Genomic DNA, 26798 nt, shown 5'->3' on the forward strand with positions numbered 1-26798 from the left:
TGAACTATTTTCCAGCTGCTCTGTGCGCTGCATTGTTGTTTCTAGTCTAAACTCTGATAAGAACCAGGTTTCAGTTCAGGGGATTCTGGGAAACAACACAATTAGCATAAAGCTTACATGAATATTTTATCATTCGTGACTGATAAGATATTGAATATGTCCTTTCCCACAGTGCAAAGCTCAGAGGCATTCAGATTATCAAGACAAAGCACCAAATCCTCACTTCTGATAAATTAGACACAGAAAATGTTTTCAATTTTTGCTAAAAAAAAATAATTAAAATGATGAATCATGAAAATCACAGCATAATTGATTAAATATCTGATTGGTTTTCCTAGTTGGTTCTCATTCTATGAGGTGGCATCTAAAATTAATTTAATCTGTTCATTTGTGTGTTTGTTTGACTGTAAGACAAAGCAAAGTAGAGTAAACATTAGTCACTTATTAGATATTTGAAATCCTGCTGAAGACACACGGACCAGCGGTCACACAGGGAAAGTCTGAATCTCTCAGATGCTCCACAGTTAAACAGCAACGGCTTGACTGCTATTATGGAAAATATAATAAAAATCTCTAACCTGTACGGATAGTTTCTATCATGGAGGGCTGTGGGAATAGATGCTGTGGGTTGAAAATGTAGGTGAAGCACAAAATGGTGAAAAAGCTGTAACATTTATTTTCCAGTAAACAGTACAAGTCAGTAACTTTCTGAAGTGACATTTTCCATCTTATGTGCAAATCCAGAACAATCGAATAAAAAGTGAAAAATCCTCCGTCTGATAAAAAACAAGGTCTGACCAGAAAACACTCAAAACCGCTGAACAGCTCCAAAATATCTGAAATGTTTGAAAATCTTTTAAAAACCCAACAAACAGTGAATCTACATCTGAGGAGGAGCCTTTCAGGAAATGAATCCTGCTGTCAGATCATTTTGTGCTCAGTAAACGTGAGAAACAGATTTCTGCCCATTGACCAACTGAAACTGCTTGATCGTCTCATTTTTACACTGACACCATCTGTTTTCTGTTACATCTGTGAAAAAGTGCAAACCCAACTTTGTGTTTAACTCCTAAGACCTGAAACTGGTGATAAAGGGTTTGTGAGAAAAATGCTTTAGAGTAGTTGTCTAAAGCTGACATCTTAAAACGCTTTTTAAAAACCAATAAACTATCAACTTGCTGCTGAATAAGATGCAGGGAATCCTCACAAGACAGCTAGAATTAATGACTGATCATCAGAACAGCTGCAGGTTCATTTTCATGTCTGTTCAAAGATAAAACACAAATGAAACCTGACATAAATCCACAGATCTGATCAGAAGGACCAGATTAAAATACCAAAATCGGCAGCTTCATCGGGACACACAACTGAGATATTTCATAAAAAAAATCAGAACATGTTGCACAAAACTCATAAATTTGTTGTTTTCAACCTAAAACACAGAAAATCATTTAATGAGAAACTAAGGCTCCGCCCACCTCACCTGTCTGCTCAGGTAGGCTGATGTCATTTACAGCCAATCAGTTGCTTTGCCAGACTCCGACGGACTTCTTTACTTGTTATCGTTTGACAGAAAAAATATCTTCTTTATTTAACATCTGTGGTCAGTTCATGTTTTACCACTTTTAACTTTCTTGTCTTGACATTCAGCCACGTTGTCATGGAAACCACTCATCACTGCTCATCTGGAACCACAGAAGAAGAAACAAGATCAGCATGAAGTTGTTGAGGGGTTTGTTTCATTTTATTTCTGTATTTGTGTTACTGATTCTATTTACCAGAGCCCAGAGATGCTTAAAGCACTTTGTAGATTTGCTTTTGACAGTGCTCTATCAATAAAATGTATGAATATTATTATTAATAATTCTGCGTTCCTTCATCTCTGGTTAGTTTGTAAAATAAGTTGCAGCTCTGGATGGTTTGGAATTTTACTATATGCACTCACCTCAATGTAAAATACATCCTTTCTTCGTTTTAGACAGTTTGGCTCCAATTTGAACACCGGCTCCTGGAGATTAAAGAGATGTTCTGATTGGTTGGTTTGTAGGCAGAAAGTACATCATCAACACATCAGTCACGTTTTACCTGCTCCTACAGTTTGAACTTGCACTGGAGCTCGTTACAAGAAACAATAAAGTTCAGGCCTGGTACAAAAGCTCTGGATACAGTTCATGTTGAGGAAACATCTGCACAGCATAGAAACTTAACATGAAAAAGTTGAACATGAACAGTCTATACAGTTGTGGAAAAATCAAACAAACTCAGCCATTTACATAAAAATAACAACGCATGTTAAAAACCAACAGGAAGCTCATTCCTGTCCAGACTGGCATAAAAGTGATAAAGCTGTGGAGCAAAGAAATGATACAGCTGGATACAAGCTTAAAACTGACACAAGACTTAAATGTGGGCAACATGTGCCTCAAAAACTCAACCAGCTAAACCAAGAAACTTTCATGTGTGTGTCCTAAAGTCTACAAACAAACACCGATTCATTACAGTCTATGTTTCACCTCAGTCTGCTCCAGTTCAGATGCTACTCTACCTGCTGAGCTGTTCCTGGACGTGCTGGACAGTTTGTTTGGACCAGAATCATCATCATCATCATCATTGTGTTTCATTGTTCTGGATTCTAATAAGGTGAACTCCTCAAACTCTGACTCCTGGTTCCTGGTTAGTTGTTTTGAATCATCCTCTGGACTGAGCTGGATTTCTTTCTCTCCTGCAGAACCAGAGACTGAGGGGTTTCTGCGGGGTTCAGCTGACGTTGTGTTGGTTTGGTTTAGTTGTTTTGGCTTTTCTGTGGGAATCTGGACCGTCTCTGGGTGGTCGGGGGGCTTCTCTGATTGGCTGGATGCAGAAGAATCCGGCTCGTCCACGCCCAGCGACTTCTGTTTGACGACGGGATGATCTGACAACAACAACACAGTCAGACCGATGCACTGAGAGGACTTAAAGGTCAGAACTACACCTAAGTCGTCCACAGTCCTCACCGTGGACCCTGCTGCCCCTCTCAGCTCTCGGCCTGGTCTTCTTCAGGTTGTAGCCTTTTCTGATCTCAGCCAGCAGGTTGTCGATGATGCAGCCTTCTTCCTGATTGGACACATCCTTCCTGACTGGTGGACAAAGACGTCTTTAACATCCACATGTTGAGATATTTGTAACTGTGATTTTTGTTGCTGTGATGTTTATAGTGGAAATATTGGTTGCCTAGATAAGATATTTGTTGAGTTTTTTTGTAGCTGCGATAACTGTTGATGAGATATTTGTTGCAGAGACATTTTGTTTTATAGATTGTTGGTTAGTATTTTGTTGCTGCAATTTGTTCTTAAGATATTTATTAAAACTTTTCTTGTGACAGCATTGTTGCCGAGATATTTGTTGTAGACACTGTTGATGAAACGTTTGTCACCAAGATTTTTGTTGCTACGATATTTGTTGTTGAGATTTCTTTTGTCAGGATTTTTGTTTTAGAGATTGTTATTACGATTTTGGGTGTTGAAGTATTTGTTGCAGAGATACTTTGTTACTGAAATATATGCAAACAATTTTGTTGTTTTGTTTGATCGTTGCCGGGATATGATTTTTTAAGAGGACCTTTGTGGTTGTGAGATATTTTTTGGTTAAGATATTTGTTTTTTTTTGTTGCTGACAAAACTGTTAATAAAATATCTGTTGCAGATATATTTGGTTTAGAAACTGTTATTTTGAATTTTGTTGCTGCAATTTGTTGTTAAGATATTAAGAATTTTGCTGTTGAAATGATTGTTGCTGAGATATTTGTGGTGAACAATTCTGACAGGAATTTTTTTGGTGATATTTTTGTTGAGTTTTTTAGTTGTGGACATTTTGTTGCACAAATATTTGCTTTAGAGAGTGTTCTTCAGAGTGTTATGAAAATATCTGATGCAGAAATATTTATTGAGATTTTTGAAATTGAAATTTGTTGTTGAGATTTTTGTTCTCGACATTTTTGTTGCTAAGATGCTGTTAGTGGAGATTCCTGTAGCAGAGATATTCAGCTGTCTTTAGCGTCTGTCTCATCTTTTAACACGTATACTCTTCAGAATGTTATGATCTCCCCTCGTGAGCCTAATGATGTCTTCCTCAGAGTAACATGACCTGCACTCCTCCAGACTTCATTTAAGGTGGAACCAGCGTTTGACTCACTGATCTTGTTGGTGGTGTCTCCTTTGAGTTTCTTCTCCTCCTCCCGTTTCTTCCTCTTTTTCTCCTGCTCTCTACGACTTTCATTCTCCTGATTGACAGAAAGGATCAGATCATAAGTATTTTGTTTTTGTTACCAAACACAATCCAGGACTTTTAAAATTGCAAAATATGACACCGAGGTAAATGCCGACATGACTAAAAAATCCTCCAAAGTCTCAGCTTCACGTGACTGAACTGTGTTTCTTTGTTTCTGATGTTTGAAGTAATGACACCGACAAGCAGCTTTAATCGTGAATTTGAATCACATCTATTAAGGGGGATATGAGCACAATGTTACTCTTATTTTATATGTCATAAAACTGTTTCTATCCTATTATTTTTATCTAATTTAGTTCCATTTGTGTCACCTTGCACAAGCTGTTGTCACTAAGTTATTATAGATGTGAGTGTCTTGACACAAAAGTCTGAATGTGGTTTTCTGAGTGTACATAATTTAGAAGAACTGTATTTGTTCATGTGCAAACAAATAAGTCACCAAGTCTAACTTTATACACGATTTCACAAGGAAATCTTATACTACACATACAGGTGACTTCAGTGTGTTCTTATTTGTTGCCCGTCATGCTGCCCTGTGAGTGGCTGTGGACCTTGATGGCTCGGAGGAACAGGCCTCTGAAGGTCTTGATGGTCCTGAACAGTTCATCGAGGGAAAAGCTGCTGCTGTCCTCACACAGGTAGACGGATAGATCCATCCTCTTGTCCTCCACCGACGACAACAGCTGCTGCAGCTGCTCACAGGCCTGCAGGCTCTCCTGACAGCACAGAAGAAGCAGAGGAAGACGTGAACACACCTCTAAAAGCAGGCTCATTCCTTAAAAAGTCTAAAAATCTGATGTGTTTGTTAGATTAAAAATCAATAGCAAGTTAGTAAAACGTCCTGCAGTCTGCAGTGTATCACCTGTAAAGCAGACAAGTACTGCTCCTTCATATCCTCAGATGAAGATGAAACTTTCTTCTCTGCGTTTTTCAGCTGTTTGGTCAGAGACTTTGCTTCAGACTGAATGGACTCCACATTCGCCCTGCAGGAAAACATAAATGGCTGAAATGTTTACACTGAAATATTTTGACAACTGTTTTTGGACGGGGTGACTTAAAGAATTTTGATGAATGAATGAGCTGCTGGCTGAGCTGTTTGTTAACAATGATTATATCGTTCAGTAAACAAAGATTTGTGATAATATAACAGAATTTCTGAAGGTCTGAGAGGTTATAAGCACTCTGACAGTTCTTAAAGAATGTCAGAAACAATATTTACTGGATACACACTTTTTTCCTACAATGCATTTTAAGACTTTTCAAAAACTGGAGATACCACATAAAAAATAACATGCATCTTTCATGATTATATTGAGCCCACTATTCAAGTCTGACGGAAAATCAGTAGGAACTGTGCTGACTTTATTATTGCATATGTTTTTAATGTTTTCCAGAGTTTGATTCATTTACCCAGCAGCCTTCTCACAGACCTCCAGGTCATCAGGCAGGTTCAGCAGGTCAGGATGGTTCTCCTCCACCTCCTGGAGATCACACAAACAACAACAGCTGACTTACGGTCTCTCAGTGTGACCAGTGTGAGATGTTTCCAGTGCGTACCTGCAGGATGTGGTGTAGCAGGGTGATTCTGGACTTGTTGGCTTTAGTTTCAGTCAGTTTGAGCAGAGTGCTGATCTTAAAACCCTCTGCGTTCCCCGTGTGAGTGCCCTGACACACAAAACCACACATCACATGACAAGGCGCCACATTGTCACTGATGACATCACATCAGGTTAAATCAGTTTGTCTGGAGGTTTCTTACATTCTACAAACAGAAGATCCACTGTGAGCTTTAACTGCTTGTTTCTGCTTTGTTTGCTAATAAGCAAAATTAGACACATCTGCACTAGAGATGTGAACAATTAGCTGTTTATTTATTGATTTGGACAGAGCATATTAATGAACATACAATCTCATAATAGTTTACACAGGGTTGCAGTAAATATGCCGGATTTAGCACAAGGCTAAGGACTTCAGTCTGTTTATGTATAATGTACCACATTCACAGCAGAGTTCTCTCATTATTTTAAAACCCCTAAAAGGCCTGACATCAACTTCATGGCTGTCTGGTGCAGTTTAGCAAACAGCGACCAGTGATTTAAAAATAACAAAACACAAAAAGCAAGTTAACCAGAAATTTAAAAGCACTGAGTGATGCTTACTGATCTCGATTAAAATATATTTACACTCGCAGGATCATTTTGAGTGTAACACAGTCAGAAAAATAAACTTTTAATACACCTCAGAAACGAACTAGTAATTCATCTGGGACTTGAAACTTACATTTTTACCCTTTTCATATTGACTTTGGTTTAAAACAAATTAAGAGGTTTGGAATTTTACATTACGATCCATTAAATGTCTTTAAATTAAGCAACATTCTACTTTGATTTTTTTTAAATGCGCTTAATTTATTTGATTAAAAATATATTACACAGTAATTGAGAAGATGAGGGATGTGTGTGTAACTATCTGGAGGATAGTGTTCACGGTAGGACCAGGTGGCCTCTTGATGTGTAATGAGATGAGTTACTGATGTTTAACACCGGTGGAGTGTGGGCAGTGAAGGAGGAGCTCCAGTGTTCAACACAGGTTCATGCTAATGCTAAATTAGCATGTTGAACAGTTAAACGAGGCAGGAAACTGTCAGACAGTGTAGAAAAACTGTAGCTGCAGTTGTTAATGTTCAATACATGCAGGACTCTATAATTCAATTTATAGTTACATGTATACAGACTACAATGGGTGCAAAGTTAAAATAGAGGGCTTTCATGTACTTCTATAGAAACTACAACCTGTGCACACAGATACATGCACACTAGAAACCATGATGGTGTTAAGCAGAAGAGCTGCTTCGTTGGTTGTGTTGCTCTGGATATGGATAAATGAAATGCACATCACACCAACTTAACGAAAGCTAATCTTCAGTACACTTGTCTGATAAATGAAAACTGTTTCACACTTTGAATTGATCAATGTGTCCAACACATTAGGTCTGATGTTGTTCATGTCCAGTCACAGCTGTTGATTGTTTTTGTGATTGATTATCGGTTAAGGAAATCATAAAGTAATTTGAATCTAAAATGAAGAGAAAATAAAAGATCCTCACATAGTTCAGAAAGTTTCCCACACTCAGGATGAGTTTACAGAAGCTGGGCAGTCGAGTGCTCTCCCTCACACCTGAACACAGAAGACGGTTAACCACAAAGAGAACCAAAGAGACCTTTTGTTTCTATCCATGTGTAGCTCAAACTCAAACTGAACTTGTTCAAAATGTAATTCGTTATGGGCACAGCACAAACTGTGGTTGTAAATGATGTTACAGAACAAGATGGGAACTCTCAATTCTTACACATTCTGTGGTTTATATACAAGCGATGCTCTCTTTGTGCCACATTTTGGCATTATGAGTAAGTATGAATTATTTCTTTTAATGTACATCTCCACTTTCAGCAGCAGAGCTGCGTTCCCAGAGTTAAGTATGTACTCTGCATGTATTACGTGTGTACTTAGTGTATTTATTGGGTATACAGACTCTGGCAGGCTCGGTCCAGCAGTTCCGCTTTGGGCTTCAGCGTCTCCAACACACATCTGCTCTCCTCACACAGCAACATACACTCGATCCTCAGAGAGTAACTACAGGATACACACACACAGTATGAGTGAATATACCTTTGATGAGCAGTAAATAAGCGTATCTATACTAGGGCTGACTGATTACTATATACAATATTCAGTATTTTTACAATAATCAGTAATGTTATTTTTTTTAACAGATTCCCAAATTAAGTAACTACATTGAAGGTGCAGATATTGCTCTGTGGGTTCAAGCAGTATCCTGCCCACAGCACCATCTGATTGTTTACATGTCACCAGATAGAGCCAATCAGCACAGAATAATATGTTAAAAGTTCTCTTGTAATTAAACATGTAAAACAGAAGTAAATTCATTATAGCAAAGTTTTGTATTGGAGTTTCTGTTATTCTAAATTCTGCTACCAAGATTTTTATTTTAACTGCTGATAAATATTGGCTCAGAATATCAATCAATTTCTTTGATTATCAGTAATTCCTATCAACTCCAGAAAAAAAAACAGACTGGTTAACCCCTAATTTGTAGCCAGCAGGAGTGTCTAAGTCTCAGATGCATCTTTTATCCTCCCACCTGGGGACGCCGAGGAGCTGCAGGTAAAACTGATCCACTGATGCCAACTTGTCCCTTTCTGCCTGGTGAGACTTCAGGTTCTCTACCTGAGGATGGACAAGTGAGACGGGTAAAGGAGAGGTAATTCTGCTGTTGGACGGATAAGACAGAAATGAAACAGACAGGACAAACAGAGAACAGGTAAGACACGTAGAGGACAAGTGGAGCAGGGACAAAAGAACTAGTTAATATAACCAGAGAAGGACAGGTAGGACGATATGTGAATGACATGTGGGACAGATGCGGGACATGTGATGCTGATGAAGGACAGCTCAGACTGAAAAATTAACACTTGACTTGGGACAAGAAAAAGCGGGGCAAGTTGAAGTCAGTCAGTATGAAGAAGAGACAGAGAACGAGGACTGGTATAGGGCAGGTGACCACAGCTCTGACCTCATGCTTTTCTGGAAGCAGTTTGATCAGCTGTTTTAGGACTTCCACGTCAAACTTGGACCTGTCTCCTCTCTGGATCAGAGACACAAAATCCTCATGGGAACTGCAGAAGAAACACACGGGACAGGTGAAGGACAGGAAATGTAACAGGTGGGATGGAAGAAATTAAAGTAAGATGCTTAAAGGGCAGGTGCAAGACAGGTTAGACAGAAGTCACACCATCTGGACAGGTAAGACATAAAACAGATGAGTTGACACTGGACAGGCCAGAGAAAGCTAAAAAACAGGTAAAACAACTCAGTCTTAGGACTGAATGTGATGTCACTGCAGAGGTGTGTTTCTACTAGCTGGAAGGTTCACCATTTGAACTGCTTGAGGAAGATGTTCAGGTTGAGGCTTTTCTTGGCATCGATAAAGGAAATCTGTGGACAAAGAGACAAAACACTAACTGGACTCGCCCATTCTTGACAATATGTCCCTTTGTTTTCAACACCGAACGGACTGACTGAAAGATGAAGGGTGAGTGTAAAAACTGTAGCACCTCTTTGGACTCTGTCTTGGCTTTGGTTCTGGTCTTGGTCTCTGTAGGAGGAAGACTGAAGAGCTGCTCGATGCTGCAGTAATCGGGTTCCACCGAGTCTGAAGACATGGACTTCCACAAGGACTGATGAGCTGCAGACGGACAGACAGATGGACATAAACCAACTCTGATCCATATCAGACCAGACTACTGGACCAACCCAACACAGAACAGAATTCCTCTAATCACTGACCTATCACTGCTCTGGATGGCAGTTTCTGCCAGTTGAGTTTCTTCATTCGGAGTGTGGGGCAGGGGGCGGTGCTTGTGGGTGGAGCGGTACTGTAAAATGACCGGCCCAGACCTCGAATTGCCTGGGCTACGATGATGTCGCCTGGAGGAGGGGGAGGGGGAGGAACGCCCATCCCAGGAGGAGGTGGAGGAGGAGGTGGAGGAGCTCCTACACCAGGCAAGGGAGGAGGAGGTGGAGGAGCTCCTATAGCTGGTAAGGGAGGAGGTGGAGGAGGAGGTGGGGGTGGAGGTGCTCCTACACCAGGTAATGGAGGTGGAGGAGGAGGTGGAGGAGGTGGGGCATCAGGTGCGGCAATGGGAGCTGGTGTTGATGAACTTGTCAAAACATCTTTGATAAGTGCGTCTGATTGGCCAGTAGGACTGTCTGGTAGTTGAGTCTGGACCGCTCTGTCGACAGTTCGGACCCTGTGATTGGCTGAGAGTGATTTCTGGGGGAGCAGCCTTTCCAGAAGACAGTCGACAGAATCCAATTCAGCTACAAGACAGTCAAACACACCAGTTAAATTCACCTTTAAAGCACTGGTCCCAGTTAGAAACTGGAATATGAAAAGACATGGCGAGAAAGAGAGGAACCTTCTGCAAAGAACTAAATTAGATTTACAGAAATGACCCCAGCCGAGTCAGTCAGACAGAGTACAATGTGAATTTCATCTGATGTGGGTCCCAGAGGAAGACCTGCACTCTGAAGATAACATCCTGATGATTTTTCGACTGCTAAAGTCTTACTCCAGACTTACATTCCTGCGACAGCAGGGTGACTTTGTCAGTCAGCAGCTCCAGAGCAAGCCAGACCTGAGCTCTGTTTGGATCTACCAACAACAAGGCCTGAAGTATGGAAAGTAGCTGGACTGAGGACGGACTACTGGACACCTGAAGAGACAGAAGGACAGGTAAGAAGACAGAAGAAAAGTCTTTCCTGTCATTCAAGCAATACAAAAAAGAGGGACATAAAGAATGAGATGGGGTCGATGGAGATAAATGTTTGGGTGAATTGTTTTAAAGTGAAGGCGTTTTTTGGACTGTGTTAAGGCTGGACATTTAACATGGAGGTGCAGAAGGTCATGATGTTAAAGATGGAGGCAAAAGTACTCATTGTGGAGATGTTATTGAGTCAGTGGAAAGGTGAGGAAGGTAATTGATAGAGATGAATGTCACACAGATGGAACTGTGGAGGTGATAACATGGGAGAAGAGCAAAGAGAAGATGATGAGACTGAATGTGGTGCGGATGAGTGTTACCAAGCAGGCTGAAGACTAGGTGAAGGTGGAAGTGTTAAGGGTGGAGATAAGTGGCAGGTACTTTGGTGAAAAGGGAGGTGCACCTGTGTGTAGATAGATGGAGGTTTTGAATGTGGTGTTTGGGGTGTAATTGTTACAAAGAAGATGTTGGAGCTGAATGTGAAGATTTTGCAAGATTACATTGTCACATTAAGATGTTTAAGGATTAGATAAAAAGAAGGGCAAAGATGTTGGGATTGGAAAAAAATATATATTGTGAAGGTGGAGGTGCTGATGTTGAAGGTGAAGTTAAAAATGCAGTGAGTGAAGATGTTGGGCTCCAAGCGCAGGAACTGAAGTGAAAAGTGATAATGTATGAGGTGAAGGTGCTCCAGCAGTATATCGAGAGTTTATCTTTAGATGTAACTGAGTGGTTTTAATGTGATGAAGAATAAGGTGAGGACATTTGGGGTAAATAAAAACATCTCACAGGTGGAGGAGGAGGTACCTTAGTGAAGAGTGAGGTGAAGACCTGCTGGTGGCTGCTCATGTCGACGCCTCCGTACAGCCGCTCCATCTCTTCCTCATCCATTGTCAGAAAGTCCTCAAACACATCACACTGGATGTTCAGGTCGTCATTCTCCGTCTCCCTGGAGACCGAGATAGAAATGTCGCCAAGTGATGGAAACTGAATGATTATTGATTATTGATGTAAAAATAAAATCAGTACCTCAGTCTGGGCAGCAGATCCAGCAGCTGCAGGCCTGAAACAACATGTTCCACAGTGAGAACATCTCATCCTGATCCAGATCTTTAATTTAATTTCGATTCCACTGTTTCCACAGCAACAGAACAGGCATCCCAAAATTTCACACAATTTTACCAACATCAGCAACCACCAAATAACCATCTAAGAACAGCCATATCCTGCAACCATTTACAATATTCCAACATAATTTATTAGTCCACAGGATTAATATAGTATTTACCAATAATGGCATGTTTGCTAATATAGAGTTTCTGTATAAAACCCTTGGTAAATATTTACCTAAATTTTGTAGTTTTGAACAAATGTGCAAATTAGGACAGTACAGAATTTCAACAGTGCAAAAAATTAATCTGCAACTAGTCTCTGGCAAATAAAATGCTAATAAAACATATCTTTGACATTTCTGTAGCTTGTCATTTATTTTTGGATGTACATACCAAAACTGATACATCTGTAATTGGCTAATGAATAAATAAAACACCTTTCAATTTTCACATTTTCATATTAGTTAGCTTTAACTGCAGTAATTTTCATTGATAAAGTTTGTCATGTAAGTGTTAATGAAGGTATTCTCTCATTATTCATACTAGTAGTACTGCTGTCACTAGAATCACTATGTGTTACTCATTACAAGTATTACTGCAGCTGTTGCTTTTTGTTTGATTTCTGTGAATGATGGTGACACCACTGTTACTGTCACTACTCTAGTCAATCATTTTGGTATAATTAGTGTTGTATGGACCGATTTGTCATACCAATGAACTCCTGTCGCAGTCGGTCCCTCTTCCTCAGGTCCTCTTGTCCAAACACGAGTACATTGACCATGCTCATCAGTGTCACCATGTATGGAATGTTATTGGTGCCGTGAAGCTCGTTCATGATCACGCTGAAGCGATACTGCTGCTTCTTCAGACTCTGGACACAAACAAAGGAAACTAAGTCGCTCAAGAAGCGTTCATCTTTCAATTCTAAAGGTAAGAAAAGACAAGTTTGGTTTTTTTATTTTCTTAAGATTACTTTACACTTCAAAGTGACAATAAGACCTTTTTAAACTATTGTTTTCCAAAAGACAACACAAGGCCAAATAATGAAGGAGGATTAATGATGAAAATATTTCTAAAAGGTATGGATGTTTTTCCAGTGAACTGCAGTCAGAAAACACCACAGGATTTTTGTGTTTGAAAGGATTTGTTGAATCATGCCTTCTCTGCTCAGCTTACGAGAGGACAGACACCGTTATTGTTTGGGATCGACAGCTATGTTAGTTCAAGCAAGCATGACGACTATGAAGGATTGTATGGCATCCTGCCTCTGCACTGGTTCCAGAGCACGTTACAACACGAGTGAGCAAAGTCAATGGTCAAAACACACCCATTATCAGAAACCGATCTGAGGTGTTTGTTCTGAGTGTTATCTGCTGATGTTACACGCTCACAGAAAATTGAACGAAAACAAAGCTTCAGAACTCAGGATGAACAGCTTTTCCTCACAGTTCGGATCTATCTGCTGCATCGCGGTCACCACTTTGAACTGAGATGTGTCACACTGATGTTTCAGATCTTTGTTAGATATTCAGTCTTTTTAATATTTGTATGTTCATCTTCACTAGATAGTACAACAACCGGGAGCAGGCAGAAAAATATATTTTAAAAACTGTGAAACGTCATTAAGATTTCTCCTGGGTGTGCAGACCGCAATGAATAACATTATAATGAAGTACATCTGAACACTTTGTTGAGCAAACCTAGTGTAAGATTTGCAGCAAAACTGATTTGGAGAATCCAAAAACATATACAAATGTGAACAAATTTCATAAAACAAAAACTGTTTGCCTATGATTTTTGTTACCAGGTGCAGTTGCAAATTGCATATAAATCAGTAACATGTGCGTGAAGAAACAATTCATAAGGTGTTTTTTATTTGTTTGTTGGTTTTGTTTTTTGTGGTGGGCAACATTTTCCTCCACACACTAAATGTGATTATGTCTAATAGTGAAAAATCACAGTAAAACTTATATTTTGTATAAATAACAATGGCAAAACTAACAGGAGGAAGAAGATTATTAGTGTACATTTTATGATGACTAGATTTAATGTCACTGTCATATTGATGAGAAGACTGATGTATTTCACTTAAAGAAAAAAAACATAATTTTAAATATGATACACTAATAATGTAATTAAAGGAGCACAGAATGAAACATGTTGGTAAAAGAGGATGAAGGGTCAATAAAGTAGAAGCTGGTACCTTGTAGTTTTCGAGGGCATCCAGCACTAGAAGGTGTCCCTGAGGGTCAAACAGAGTGAGAGCTGCCAGCAGCTCAAACACCTGCATCTTCACCATGACGTTGGACGTGTCCAGAGCTGAGGAGACACACATGAAGGGGGGATGTCAGGAGGACAAGCTGCACATGAAGGAGAACCACAAGCAACCCACTCACAACTGGACAGCTTCAGTTGTGTAGCAGGCGCTCTCTAACAAACAGTGTGGCTCTAAACAAGCATTTCATCAAAATTAAACCTATAAGGACTTACATGCTGATAATAATTCACATGAGGAGCTGAAGAAAAAGTAGAGTCACAAGAGAACAATGTTGGGTAGAAGGAAGAAGAGAGGGAAAAACAGATAGTGTCTCCTGTTGATGTTGGACCACAACTCCGTTTCTGATATTCATGGACAGGACCAAAAGGCAGACTTGACAGCTGGAGTGAGAGTCCAGTTTGATGACGATTGCTCCTCTGTTTGCTGCACACTGTGGTTCTACTGTGATGGTACCAGCATGCCAAGGTGAAGGAGTACAAAACAAAGCACTTACTTCAACAGTTTATTCAATTTCCTCTTCTTACCTGGCCATGGGTTCTTTGTAGATGAGAGATCAAGACTATGGATACAGGTGGTGGAAAAGAGTTTCCTTCATGAGGTCTGTTGACTCTTATTCAGGGAGTGTGTGGAGCTCAGGCATTAAGAGGGAGCTCCGCGTAGAACTTCTAGTCATTTGCATTTTAAAGATTCAGCTGACTTCGTTCAGACATCTGTCCAGGATTCTATCGAGATGTTCAAAAGAACTGACCAGGGATTGAAACACCAACTGCTGCTGACAGAGTCCGGATTAAGAAACAACAGTATGAATGCATGGAGCCAACCTGCCTTTGTCTAGGCTGTGGCTGCTAATGAGGGAAAAGTTGATTAAACACTTTGGGACCCTTAATACCAACAATTCTAGTCTGAAAGCAAGAATCTGTCAAAGTGCAGCTGCTGACAATGTGCATCCCTGTATGTCCACAGTTTACCATCTGCTAATGGCTGCTTCCAGGAAGCGCCATGTATGTGACTTCTTCAGTCAGCAGATCTGGATCCAGGAGAACACTTTGGGATCTGGTAGAATGGGAGCTTGAATTGCAGCTGACAAACCTGCAGATTCTCCGAGGAAGGTTTCCAGCATCTCATCAACAAGTGAGAGCAAAGGCAGGCTGACCCAGTGTTAGTGTGCTGTCCCTAATCAAGTGCTTATGCAGTGCTGAGTGTATTTTCTCATGTATGGCAGGTCATGTGAGCAAGTTGGAAGTGCAGAGGTTCAGAGCAATATCTCACTGAAAGATGCAGAAAAGTTTACAAAAGTTTGGAATAAACCAGCTTTGGATTGCCTGAGAGCGAGTGTCAGCAAGTAGCTGATGCTGTGAAAGCAGGGGGAAAAAAGCAGAAGTGCAGAAATCACAGATGAGCAAACCGAGGTCAACTTCTGATGACAATTAACTGTTGTAGTGTTGGTATCTGGATCCTCAATCTCAAAGTTTCTTTTGAACTTTTGTGCTATGACTTGACATATTGTGAATTGGCACTATATATATGCAATTGAACTGGGAGCATTGCCAAACTGTTGTACTGTAGCAGAGACAGGGTAGCAAACAGAACTCCTTTCAGTCAAAAGCCTCTTCATGCAGCCTCTACCAGCATGAGACAAACATGGTGAAATGTGCGGTCATCAGTGCAAATTCCCAAAATACAACATGAAAAAATGACACAGAAACTGCCAGCAAGAGTGACACACTGTACCAGAAATTGTTAAATAAAGTTAAGAGTAGTAAAGGTTAAGTAAAGATCACGCACACAAACAAAACATAACAATGGAGGAGAAAGAACAGTGTGTGACTGTCAAAGAAGAAAATGTTGCAGGGCTGCATTTTCCTCAAATGTTCATCAAGGCTGCAGATCTGATGTTTCAGTTCACAGAGCGAGAATGTAAAGACAAAAAAGTCAAAGACAATTCGCCCGTATTTTTCCCCACCTACAATGCTGTGCAAAAGAATTTATCCCCCAACAGAAATCTTATATTTTTGCATATTTATCACACTTAAATATTCCAGATCCTCAAACTAACATTGAAGACTATACACAGATATAAAACACAAACACATTTTTAAAATTAGAGTTTGTTGAAGATTAATTCAAAACCTATATCACCCCTGTGAAAAAGTAATTTCCCCCCTAAACCTACAGTAATAAGTGGTTGGTCTCATGGCGGCAACAGCTGCAGTTAAATGTTTGCTACAGCATGTGATCAGTCTTTTACATCGCCATAGAGGAATTATGACACACACCGCTCTGCAGAATAGTTTGAATTCGGTCACATTAGATGGTTTTTGAGCATGAACTGCTCAGGACTTGCCTCAGCATCTCAATTGGATTTTACTGAAGTGCAGACTTTGACTTGGCCACTCCAAAACCTTAATTTTATTCTTTTTCAACCACTCAGAGGTGGATTTGCTTGAGTATTTTGGGTCTTTGTCTTGCTGCATAACCAATTTGTACTTGAGCTTTAGTTCACTGACTGATGGGTGGGTCATCTCCAGGATGATTTTCTAATAGAGAGTAGAATTCATGGATCCATCAATTATAACAAGCTTTCCAGGTCCTGTGGAAGCAAAGCAGCTCTACACTGTCACACTACTACCATCATGTTTCACTGTTTTTATCATGTTCTTCTTGTGGAATCAACTGCTAGCTTTATGCCAGATATAAGTTTCACCTTTAACTCATCAGTTCACAGGATATTATCCCCAACATCGTGGGGCTCATCCAGATATTCTTTTGGAAATGCCAGATGAACCTTTATATTATTTTTGGTCAGTAGCGGTTTACACCTTGCAGCTCTCCAATGGATGCCATTTTCTCCCAGTGTCTTCCTTATTGTAGGATCATGTAGACGGAACAAAACTGAGGCCAGTGAGGCCTGCAGATCTTTTGATGTTTGTCTGGGTTCTTTTTTGACTCCTGGATGAGATCTCGACACGTTCTTGGAGAAATGTTGGTAGGCCGGCCCTTCCACTCCTGGGGAGGTTCACCACTGTTCCATGTTTTCTCCATTTTTGGATAATGCCTCTCACTGTGGTTCTCTGGAGTCCCAGAGCCTCAGCAATGTCTCCATAATCCTCCAGACTGAAAAATGCCACTGACTTTGTTTCACATCTGTTCATGAATCTCTTTAGAATGTTGCATCCTGTGCTGCTTATGGAGACGCTTTAGTTACTTCACAATACAGACAGGTTCTATTTACTGCTGCTTAGATTCACATGGGTGTGGTTGGAAAAAACTGAGCCCAATTGTCAAATGAATTTGGTCATTTGGTGGATTCGTAGCCAAGTGGGCAATTGATTTTTCACACAGGACAAGATGGGCTGGACAGCATTTTTATTTCAAAAAACAAAATTATCATCTAAAAACTGCATTTTGTGTCTTCTTGGGTAATCTTTGTCTTTAAAATTTGTTTGATTATCTGAAACTTTAAGTGTGACAAATATGTAAAAGAAAAAGATTTCTACATACTTTTGTACAGCGCTCTACATCAGACCACGTCTACATCAAAAGCCATTGTCTCCTCAGAATTGTGTGTCCACTAGTAAAATAAGCCATAGGAGTCGACTTCTTAATAAGGTTAGGGAGTGATAACTGCAAAGGTGCAGTTTAAATGGACAAAAAGCAGCAAAGTCACTTTTTTTCTGATATAATTTAATATAAAATAAAGTTTTACGGCAAATCAGGAGCTAATTCCACCAAGAAAATCTTTGTTTTAAGTTAAAAAAGAATAACCGATACTGAAGACTGGACATTCAGGATTTCTGAAATCTGCCTTCAAGGACAGTTCTAGTTTATTTCAGCCTGCTGTTCAGCCACCTCTAATGCAGAGATTCAGGGAAATAAGAAGTTACACTAAACAGTGTATAGCTACAGAAAAAGCACAAACTCCCAGCAGCTTTCCAGAAAAAACTGTTATTCACATGAATCATTGCAACCTGGAGCCTGTTCCCGAAAGGAAGAGACATTCTGCTAACTGCATTAGGGACCTTCATCCAGGGATAGTTGCTGTCTGACCTAATCATGGATATATTTAACCAAACACGTCAGCTATTCCCCTGAATCTCTACAATGGAGGTGAAGAGTGCAAAGTCAGCACGACTCATTTGAATCTGGCCACTGTTGTTTGGTTTCCTCCAAAGATTCTTGAAGCAATCAGGACAGCGTAGCCTCATAGGAAGGAGGTCTTAAAGACACAGAGCTGAACTGAAGCATGACGATCAGAACTATAAAAAGTATTAACTGTTAGAAGCATCAGAGCAAAACTCCAGGCCTTCGTAAATATCCTGATGTTCCGTGTCAACATCTGCTGGGATCCAGCGATTCCTTCATGTATCTCTGTCTACAGTCCATCCACCTACCATAGGTCAGGGTCCTGACGTAGCCCTCGTTGTCCATGATGAAGTGTAGTCCCGCAGATGAGTTCATGACGGCTCGGACGCAGGAGACGCAGGTCAGCTGCAGCAGAGTGTCGGCGATGCGAGCGCAACCGCGACCCGACAGACGCTCCAGCGCCTCCATCAGCAGGTCCAGACCATGCAGCTCCAGGAACTGCACCATCCAGGACTGATCGCTGGCCTCCAAGCGCCGCCGCAAACCGGAGTAGTTTACCACCGTGGGAACCTAAAGGAAAGGAGGCCTTTAGTTATTATGTGATCAAAAAATTCAGAGCTGTTGGCACCTTCTTCCCAAAATTTCCGGTTGTAATCTGCTGCAGCTCCCAGCAGTCATACCTGCAGCAGTCGGATGCAGAGCTCAGGGTCTGCATTCTCCAGATTCGCCTCCAGTGTGGCATCTGGGTCTGCAGAGGTGGCAGCTGTCATGCGTTCCTTTACAGTCTCCCATTTAGTTTTGGCTGCCATGATGACAGGAATCTGCAGAGAGACAAGATCAAAGTTTTTTTTTTAATTTTCTTTCGGCTGTGAGGGGTTAAAACCAAGTCAAAGGAGACGTGTTGTTTTGTCTCACAGCAGTCCAAACCCACAAAAGATTAAGTTTATTGTCACAGGAGACATTCTCAGAACAGGTTTGGTCCTTGTGCATAAATTACTTTATTATTTTTCTGTCCAACAACTAATGATTTCAGCTGTGGTGGGTTCAATAGTTTATATTATTTCAGTCCAGTCACAGTTTTAGTCCAAATGGGGTGAAAATTAAACCTGTGTGTAAATTAAATAAATTGCACTTTATACATAAATACAAAGAGCAGAACCATTAACATTTGTTTAATGTTTTTTTTGGTGGTTTTCATGTAACGCAGGAGCTTTTGTCCTTCTGTTCACTGACAGTTCAATTTCACAACCTAATTTTTCGCTTTCTGATTCTCTGAATGTTTCTTGCTTTCAACTGAAGTGCAGATGGTGTAAAAAGTGAGGATTATTAAGAAATATGTATCACATCCTGTTTTAAACAGCAGACTAAATCTGCTGCAGCAGATGCAATGACAAAGCAATTGTCACTAAATGTTCAGTGTTTTCGTGTTGAGTCACTGCAGTCCTGTGACTGTTGCACATTGTGTGGTATGTTTAGTGTGTGTGTGGTTTGTGGTATTCCACAATATGAATGAGTCTTTGTGTCGAGTCCAGAAAGCTAAACTCTGCTCCAGCTTCAGTTTGTTGGTATTTATCTATCCTTCAGTCTGTTTGCTTCTGCTTTATTTTAGACTCAAAGCTGGTGCTGATCTGAGATCAGATCACAGTGACCATGTTTGACACCATCAGTAACATCATCAGCATTTTAAAACAGCAGTGATTTGAGTTTAGTCAGGAGGAGGAAATGACAGGAAATACAGTCAAGCCCAAAATTTTGACTTAAAGTTACTTTTATTCAACCAACAAGTTTCTTTTTTAATTGGAAATGACACAGGTGTTTCCCAGAAGATTATAAGATGATGAACAAGTGGCATCATTGTGGAAAAAATAACTTCTCAGCTTTTATTTACATTTGAAAGTAATTTTTAGTTAAAATTTGCAAGGGGTATGGGTGTGATCAAACAGGAAGTGTGTTTCTGTTGGAAAATGTAGAAGTGAGGAATTTCAGTGCTGCATCTCTCAGGTGTGATGAAAGGCTGATGGGTGGGGAGATTCCTTCATACTAGATGACGTGAAGCAGAGTTTCCGGCGCAATCACTTCACGCTGTTTGAGTAAAGGCAACAAACAAACCTAAAAAAAAATATTTCTGTGAAGTTTCACATGTTTGTGAATCCTACAAAAGTTTTCATTTGAATTCTGTCTATATATACAGAATATGCTGTATGCATATGCAGTTAAATTACAAATAAACTGAAGTAATGGGAGCAAAACTGCAAAAACTCACCTTTTATTTTATCTGACTTTTACATCAAATCCCACTAAAGAAGCACGTAAGATAAGTGATAGCTAAATATTTGTAATTAAGAAAAATAATAAAAGAAGCATTTTTTTAAAATAAAAGTCTTATTGAGATAAGATTATAAGATCTACTGTGTATATCCTTTAGACAGTATGACGTAACTTTCAGCATGCAGACAAAGCAATGCCCAAAACTATGAGATAGTGTATGAAGAATAATTATAGAGCTGATGTGAGATAAAAACAGAGATAATTAGTGAAAAAAGAAATCTATCCGCAAATTGTCTGCAGAAAAAAAATGAAGCTTTTTTGTCAATCTTTGTGTTTACACTGAAACAAACAGCAGATGACAGTGTGATCTGACATGGTGATGGAATGATGCTTAAATAATTACAAATGCCTAAAAACTCTGTTTGTGTTTATAGTAAAGAATCATCTGAAATATTATCCATTCCTTCATTGTGTAGCAGTATTATGTAAAAATTTCAACAACAAAGACAAAAATGGACTAAATATAATGAGATTTTTTTTTAAAGCAACCACTAGTTAAATCACTCAATAAGTAAACATGGACTTTGTTGAGGTTTGAGTTAAATCCACCAGAAACTGAAGTAGTGTTTCCCAATATCTGCCTGGAAGCATTAAAAATGTGACATTTCCTCAGCCACTGACACACCCTCAGGGCTGCAACCGCGCCCAGTTCAGCGCCACCCAGACTCCCTTTAAAACTCACTGAATTTAGTGTCTCTGTTTACTGCAGCAAAAACACACAGAGTGGAAGGCTGCTTTAACAACTGTGATAAAAACACAGTGTTCTAGTGAATTCGGCAGATTAAACATTTAGGAAAATACTTTTAATTTCACTGGCCAATTATTTGATGTTGATGAAGTAACTGACAAGTTAGTGTATTTAAGAAAATCAGACCATTAATGCAACAAGAAAACAGGCATTTCGATGTCAAAATAAGAATTTCTGACAGACCTGAGTCATGCCGAGTGACTATGTGAAACAGAAGGATTCAGCTGGTGCTTCGCTGAGTTAAGAACAGGAGCCTGTTTATGCCGACGAGCAAAGACATTTTAAAATCACTGTTTTTCAAACGATGTTCGGCAGCTACAGTAGCACTGCGGGGCTGATGCTTTACACACATAAAACTCGACTAAACCTTCCAGCTGTTCAAAAAACACAAAGTCTTACCTTTTTGTTCTTCACTCAGCTTTGTATTTCTTGTCGGATAAAGAAATGAACTGGTCGGAACCAGCGGGGTAGCGGCTCATTTGTACCCTTACCGAGGAGCCAGGAGGGCGGCCGGAGGCTCTGTTGCTCTCCGGTTAAAAAAAACTTCTTCCAGGAACGTGGATGAAGTCTGGAGGAAAGTTTTACTGCAGCGGCAGCAGCAAGTCACTGGAAGCAGGGAACTGGTTCGTGCCTGCGGTGAACCTCTGGGGTAGTCCTCTAACACGTCCGTCTGGTGGGCGGGGTCAGAGGTCACCGGTACCAGCCGCCGCCTCTGGGCGCGAGCATGTGATGTTAGTCTAACCATAGTAACGTGTTTGTCTATGAAGGGAGCTCACATCAAAATCATCTCCCATACTGCCTATTTTCTCCTTTACAATATTCCTAGCTTGTCTTTTCCTTTCTCAGCACTACACTGAAGTTCTTATACACACCCTGGCCACACCTCACACTGATCAATGCAACACTATTCTCTCTGGTATTTCCAATAAATACTCTGAAACAATGAAAATTCTGATGCTAGGATCTCCACTTGCATAAGTCCGGTCACCACATCACCCTCCTCCTTATTCAGTTCCACTGGTTCCCTGTTCAACAATAAATACACTACAAGGTCGTACCGTTCAGCTTCTAAGTGCTCCACAGCCTGGATCTCCCCAATACCACTCAGACCTTCTCCAGCTCTACATCCCTTCCTCTGCTACTCTGCAACATGAAACATGCAACATGTAGAACTCACGACCACTACACATCTGTCAGCTGGACTTTATTGCACAGTTTGAATCAAAACTTAAAACAAATTGTTTAGATTAGCATACTCATTATAGCTCAGCTGTAATCCAGGTTTGCCATATCCACTGAAATCAGACGTTTGTTGCTTTATTAAAGCCTGATTGTGTTTTTATAGGTGTCCTTGAGTATTTAAAAGGTGCCAACAGATTAAATGTATTGCTATTATTTGTTCTTATAGACTATAGGTAAGTCTCTCAGGAAAAGTCTGCAGATGCGTGGACTCACAGGAAGAGTTCATAATAACATTGGAGCTCTGCATCAACAAGAACTTACCTCAAAGTTCACAAGTGTGTGGTTTGGGTCACTGAGCTACACACTGTCGGGGTTGCTGCTCTGGGCTCTGGACACCAGCTGTAAATCGACTCCACCCAGAAAAAGAACAAGCAAGATTTTTTTTCAGAGGCATGGTCCTCCTTCAGGTTTGCATCTTTGCGGAGAAAGAGCCCCACTGAACATTTATGGAACGGTTGAAAAGCAAGAAAGACAAGCACTCCTGACATGAGAAGGAGCTCTAGGGAATATTGCCATATTATTTTGGGATCATCAGGTCTGAACAAACTGCTGGGATTGTTGCAGTTTAAGTGCTGCTGCTGTTCAAGCAGAAAGAAAATACAGAGATTCTGCCATTCATAAAGTTTTTTTTATGATTATATTTTTCACTCAATCTGTTCAAGTCTAACAAATATCAAATAATCAAGCCCGTGGCAAAAATTCAGAAACCTCCCATACCAGATGATGGAGTTCTACTTTCCACTAGATGGAGCTAAAGACCCTCTGATGAGATGTGATGGAACAGCAGCAGGTTGGTGGAACCACATTCATGTCATGATCCTGCTGTGAGACACTGAAATGACAAAATGACGCTACAAAAATACACCAGTACAAGAATCAGTAAAAGACTGACCTCGTGTCTGGTTATTGTTTGATTAGACTGAAACCTGCCAATAGTGCTACCAATAATTTTCAGTTGTATAGATTTTTGTCTGTGTTTAATATTGCTTAATATAGTTTGTTTTTAACAGTGACAATAAAGACCTATTCTATTCTATTCTATTCTATTCTATTCTATTCTATTCTAGTCATTGTTCAGGACAGTTATTGAGAAATATGGAATTAAATACCACATCCACTGTTAAAGTTCATTTTAAAACACCTTCAGAAGTCATTTCTACAGCCTTGTTGGATTAGATTTTTAAATAAATAGTCATATTTAATGTGCATAATGAGATGAGTAGAGTATTGTTGACTTTCCAGTTTAGTTTAAAGTACTGCCATGGTGTCTGATCTCCTTCAACCTGATGTTACACCATCAGTCCTCACAATATTAAAGGTTTTGGGGAGTTTTCGAGATAAACATTTGAAAGCTGGTGAAGCCACATGATATGCAGATTTTGAAGCTATTTAAGCAAATATTACTGTTCGTATCTTAACCCCAGACTGATTTTTAAGCTCTATGTGAGAGGAGATGTGGCTCATGCTCAGGTTGGTTTGTGGCTTCAGATCCAGGACTTCAGGCTGCTGAAAAACAACTTCAGGTGAGACACTTGTCCCTATTCAGTGAAAAGGAATTAAAACACAAAGGAAGAATAATGGACCAACATGGACCAAATCAGGACAGTGGCAGTTGTTTAACGTAAGACACAGCAATGCTAGAGCTGATTACAAAAACCTAAAATCACATTTAGTCTTCACAAATCTCTTAACTTAATCTTTTCACAACTCTGTCCTGTAATGATTTATGTTTGTTTGATGATGTACAGTGACAGTAATGCAAGTATAAGAGATATGTGGGGGCTTATTTAAAAGATGAAAACATTATCAATCACATTAGTGTTTGAAGCAGCTGAAGCCAGTATGAGACCAGGATTTTCCCTCCGTCTGTGCTGTTATTTGCAGGGTTTAAATTGGGATTTATAAGGAGGTGAACCTTTATCCAGTGTATTACAGACGGCAGAAACAATTTTTTATTTCTTAAACTGAAAGTATAGTTCCAATGAAAATTCTACAAATTCTATAGATGTGGATTGGCCAGAGTAAAAATAGAAATCATTTCTGCAATAAGATATTACAGATTATGCTAAATGTCTTGTAAATAACAAACAAACAAACAAAAGTGAAAACTAAAGACTAAATTCCACTGGTAAAATTTCAGTCTGATGTCTCTAATTGAGTCAGTCTAAACAGTCTGTCACACTAAGAGACTTGCTTTTGTTTTATTTCATTTATGTGCGGTCTGAGCCGGCAATTTGGATGATGCAGCATTTAAACGAATCCGGTTGGAAAAACTAAAGTGAGAATAATGTGTCTTCCCAATTATGCAGGCATGTTCCCAAATACAATGCAGTGACAAAACATTTTTTGCTTCCTTATTCTTTTAATTAATATTTGCAGCTCACTGATGCTTCAGGAAACATTGACGTTCCTGTCATACGGAAAAACAGACAGCAGAGAATCATCTAAAGTATAATAAACTGCGTTTTCTTTGTCTGTTGCCTGTTTTTTTAAAATGTGCTTCAGATAATTATTGCAAAAATGTCACTTATTGTGTAAGCAGCAAAAACCTAAGACAACAACAAAAACAACAAAAAACAAAACCTGCGATAATCTCCTTTATAGACCAGGGGGAAAATAACATCATTCTCTGGAGAAAATAATATTTTAGCTTTTGCAGGAGCATGTTTTCATGAACATGACTGCTTTGCTTTCAGTGATTTCAGAAACTACAAATCTGTGCAGCAGCTTAACACTTTGCTGAGCAGAAGACTACTGAGTTTTGAAGTAATACACGATTACTAATAATATGTCAGAGGGTGAATAATTAACAAAGCATCTGCTGAACCATCGAGATGAATTACCTGCAGTCTATCAAGTAGGAGACAGTGTTGATCCTGCTGTTGTGACGCTGCAGCTGTTTAGTGAAGTCAAAGAAAGAAGGCGACTTTCTGCATTAGTGAGCTGGTGATGCTGTGATACTAAAGGAGATGGAGCAAAGCTTTAACCTCTGGTTGTTTAAATTTTAAAAAGCTTTTCAAAATGTTAAGGCAAAAATATCTGAGTCTGTTTGAAGTTTCATACAGTAGATGTGAAATAACAAGTAACAAACTTACATGACATTTCATTTTATTGAATTTGGGTGAAACATCTCCAGCGACTGAAGACAACAACACATGAATGGATAATACAGAAACGTAGAAACAAGGATGAAGTGGAGGCAGCTTTAAATTAAATACAACAGTAATCACAATTTAAAAGGTACAAGTGCAACAATACCAATACAGAGGAAACAAACAGTAAACACATTTAAAAAGAAAACATATGAAAATCTTAAATCACATCATTTCTCCTCGTCGCACAGACACCCTCCTGTGTTAAAAACTATTATACCAAAAAACATGAAGCCATTTTTAACGTGAAGGAAAAACAGAAATGTTGACTTTGGTGTTTTTTTTCTCTCAAAGTGAACAGCTACAAATATATGAAGGATGCAGAGAGACAAAAAATGTAAGCAAAGACCATCAGAAAAAACAACAAGATTAGATTTTAGTACAATCACAAACACAAGATGAAGTACATTTACTCAAACAGCGTGCAAATTTGATGTACTTTGGACAAAAAATACTGCAGGAGGCTGCAACTAATCACTTGTAGTATCAAACACAGATTACTTTCCCAATCAATCATTTTATCTGTAAAATGTCAAAAAGAGAAAAATGTAAAAAGAAAAATTCCTATCTGATTCCAACAGATGAAGACAAACATTTGTTTAAACAACAGTGTAAAAATATCCCGTTTACTATCACAATGAAGACAAACAACCCACAAAAACATCAATATGTGAATGTGAGCAGCCGCAAACAGCAAAGATTAAATAGAAAACTCAGTGCAGATGACTAATCACTGCAGCTCTACTTTCAGAGTGATATTTTAGGACGTGCTGTTTTAGATCAAACTGTTTAGTTTGTGTGTCGCTTGTTTTAGTAGCTACACCAACACAGGAAATGTTAATGAAATGAACAGTTTAAAGGCTCAAATGATTAAATGATCCAAAACACGTCTTTTCTTATTTACATTTTGATACTTTAAAGTATCATAACACTTCTGTGTAACATTTATGAAAATAGACCATTTACTTGCCACTGAGTATTTGTACTTTGCTGTGTTGCTACTTTTACAGAAGTGAAGGAATATTTCAGCAGACACAGAGTTCAGTCTGACAGATTTCTGAGCTACAATCAGTAAAAAGAAACTTCTTTCAGCCCACCTGATGTTCTGCCGTCACGTAAAGTCCAAAATCCTCCAGATGTTTCCCAGATGTTAGGTCCTTCGCCCTGATCAAGTGGTCCTAAACATTTCACAAATATGGGCTCACTACTGTTGAACTGTCTAGAACCACTGGACCAGAGAGGATC

At 39.5% G+C, this 26798-nt stretch overlaps 1 protein-coding gene across 6 annotated transcripts; it reads right to left on the reverse strand.

Moving 5' to 3' along the window:
• Nucleotides 1-343: 343 nt before the first annotated feature.
• On the reverse strand, nucleotides 344-21841 carry LOC110970373 (inverted formin-2-like). Of its 6 annotated transcripts, XR_007947471.1 has the most exons (25): nucleotides 21559-21840; nucleotides 18764-18904; nucleotides 18392-18653; nucleotides 13926-14041; nucleotides 12434-12593; nucleotides 11640-11673; nucleotides 11418-11559; nucleotides 10430-10562; nucleotides 9634-10167; nucleotides 9402-9532; nucleotides 9221-9282; nucleotides 8861-8963; nucleotides 8429-8514; nucleotides 7799-7899; nucleotides 7373-7443; nucleotides 5824-5931; nucleotides 5677-5747; nucleotides 5129-5249; nucleotides 4818-4982; nucleotides 4171-4258; nucleotides 2994-3116; nucleotides 2546-2911; nucleotides 1946-2008; nucleotides 1484-1685; nucleotides 344-621 (listed from the first exon to the last, which is right to left on the reverse strand). XR_007947471.1 is itself a non-coding variant. In XM_051960633.1 (24 exons), the coding sequence occupies exons 2-23, from the start codon at nucleotides 18890-18892 to the stop codon at nucleotides 1947-1949; spliced, it is 3168 nt and encodes a 1055-aa protein (XP_051816593.1). In that variant the 5' UTR covers nucleotides 18893-18904; nucleotides 21651-21840; the 3' UTR covers nucleotides 654-1685; nucleotide 1946. The 6 variants fall into 6 exon arrangements, 5 of the variants coding, with proteins under 5 accessions (XP_051816593.1, XP_022076332.2, XP_051816596.1 ...); XM_051960633.1 differs by lacking the exon at nucleotides 344-621 and having other exon boundaries at nucleotides 654-1685; nucleotides 21651-21840; XM_022220640.2 differs by lacking the exon at nucleotides 344-621 and having other exon boundaries at nucleotides 654-1685.
• Between the last annotated feature and the right edge of the window lie 4957 nt (nucleotides 21842-26798).

Source organism: Acanthochromis polyacanthus, chromosome 16 (genome assembly GCF_021347895.1).
Source record: "Acanthochromis polyacanthus isolate Apoly-LR-REF ecotype Palm Island chromosome 16, KAUST_Apoly_ChrSc, whole genome shotgun sequence".
Lineage (NCBI taxonomy): Eukaryota > Metazoa > Chordata > Actinopteri > Pomacentridae > Acanthochromis > Acanthochromis polyacanthus.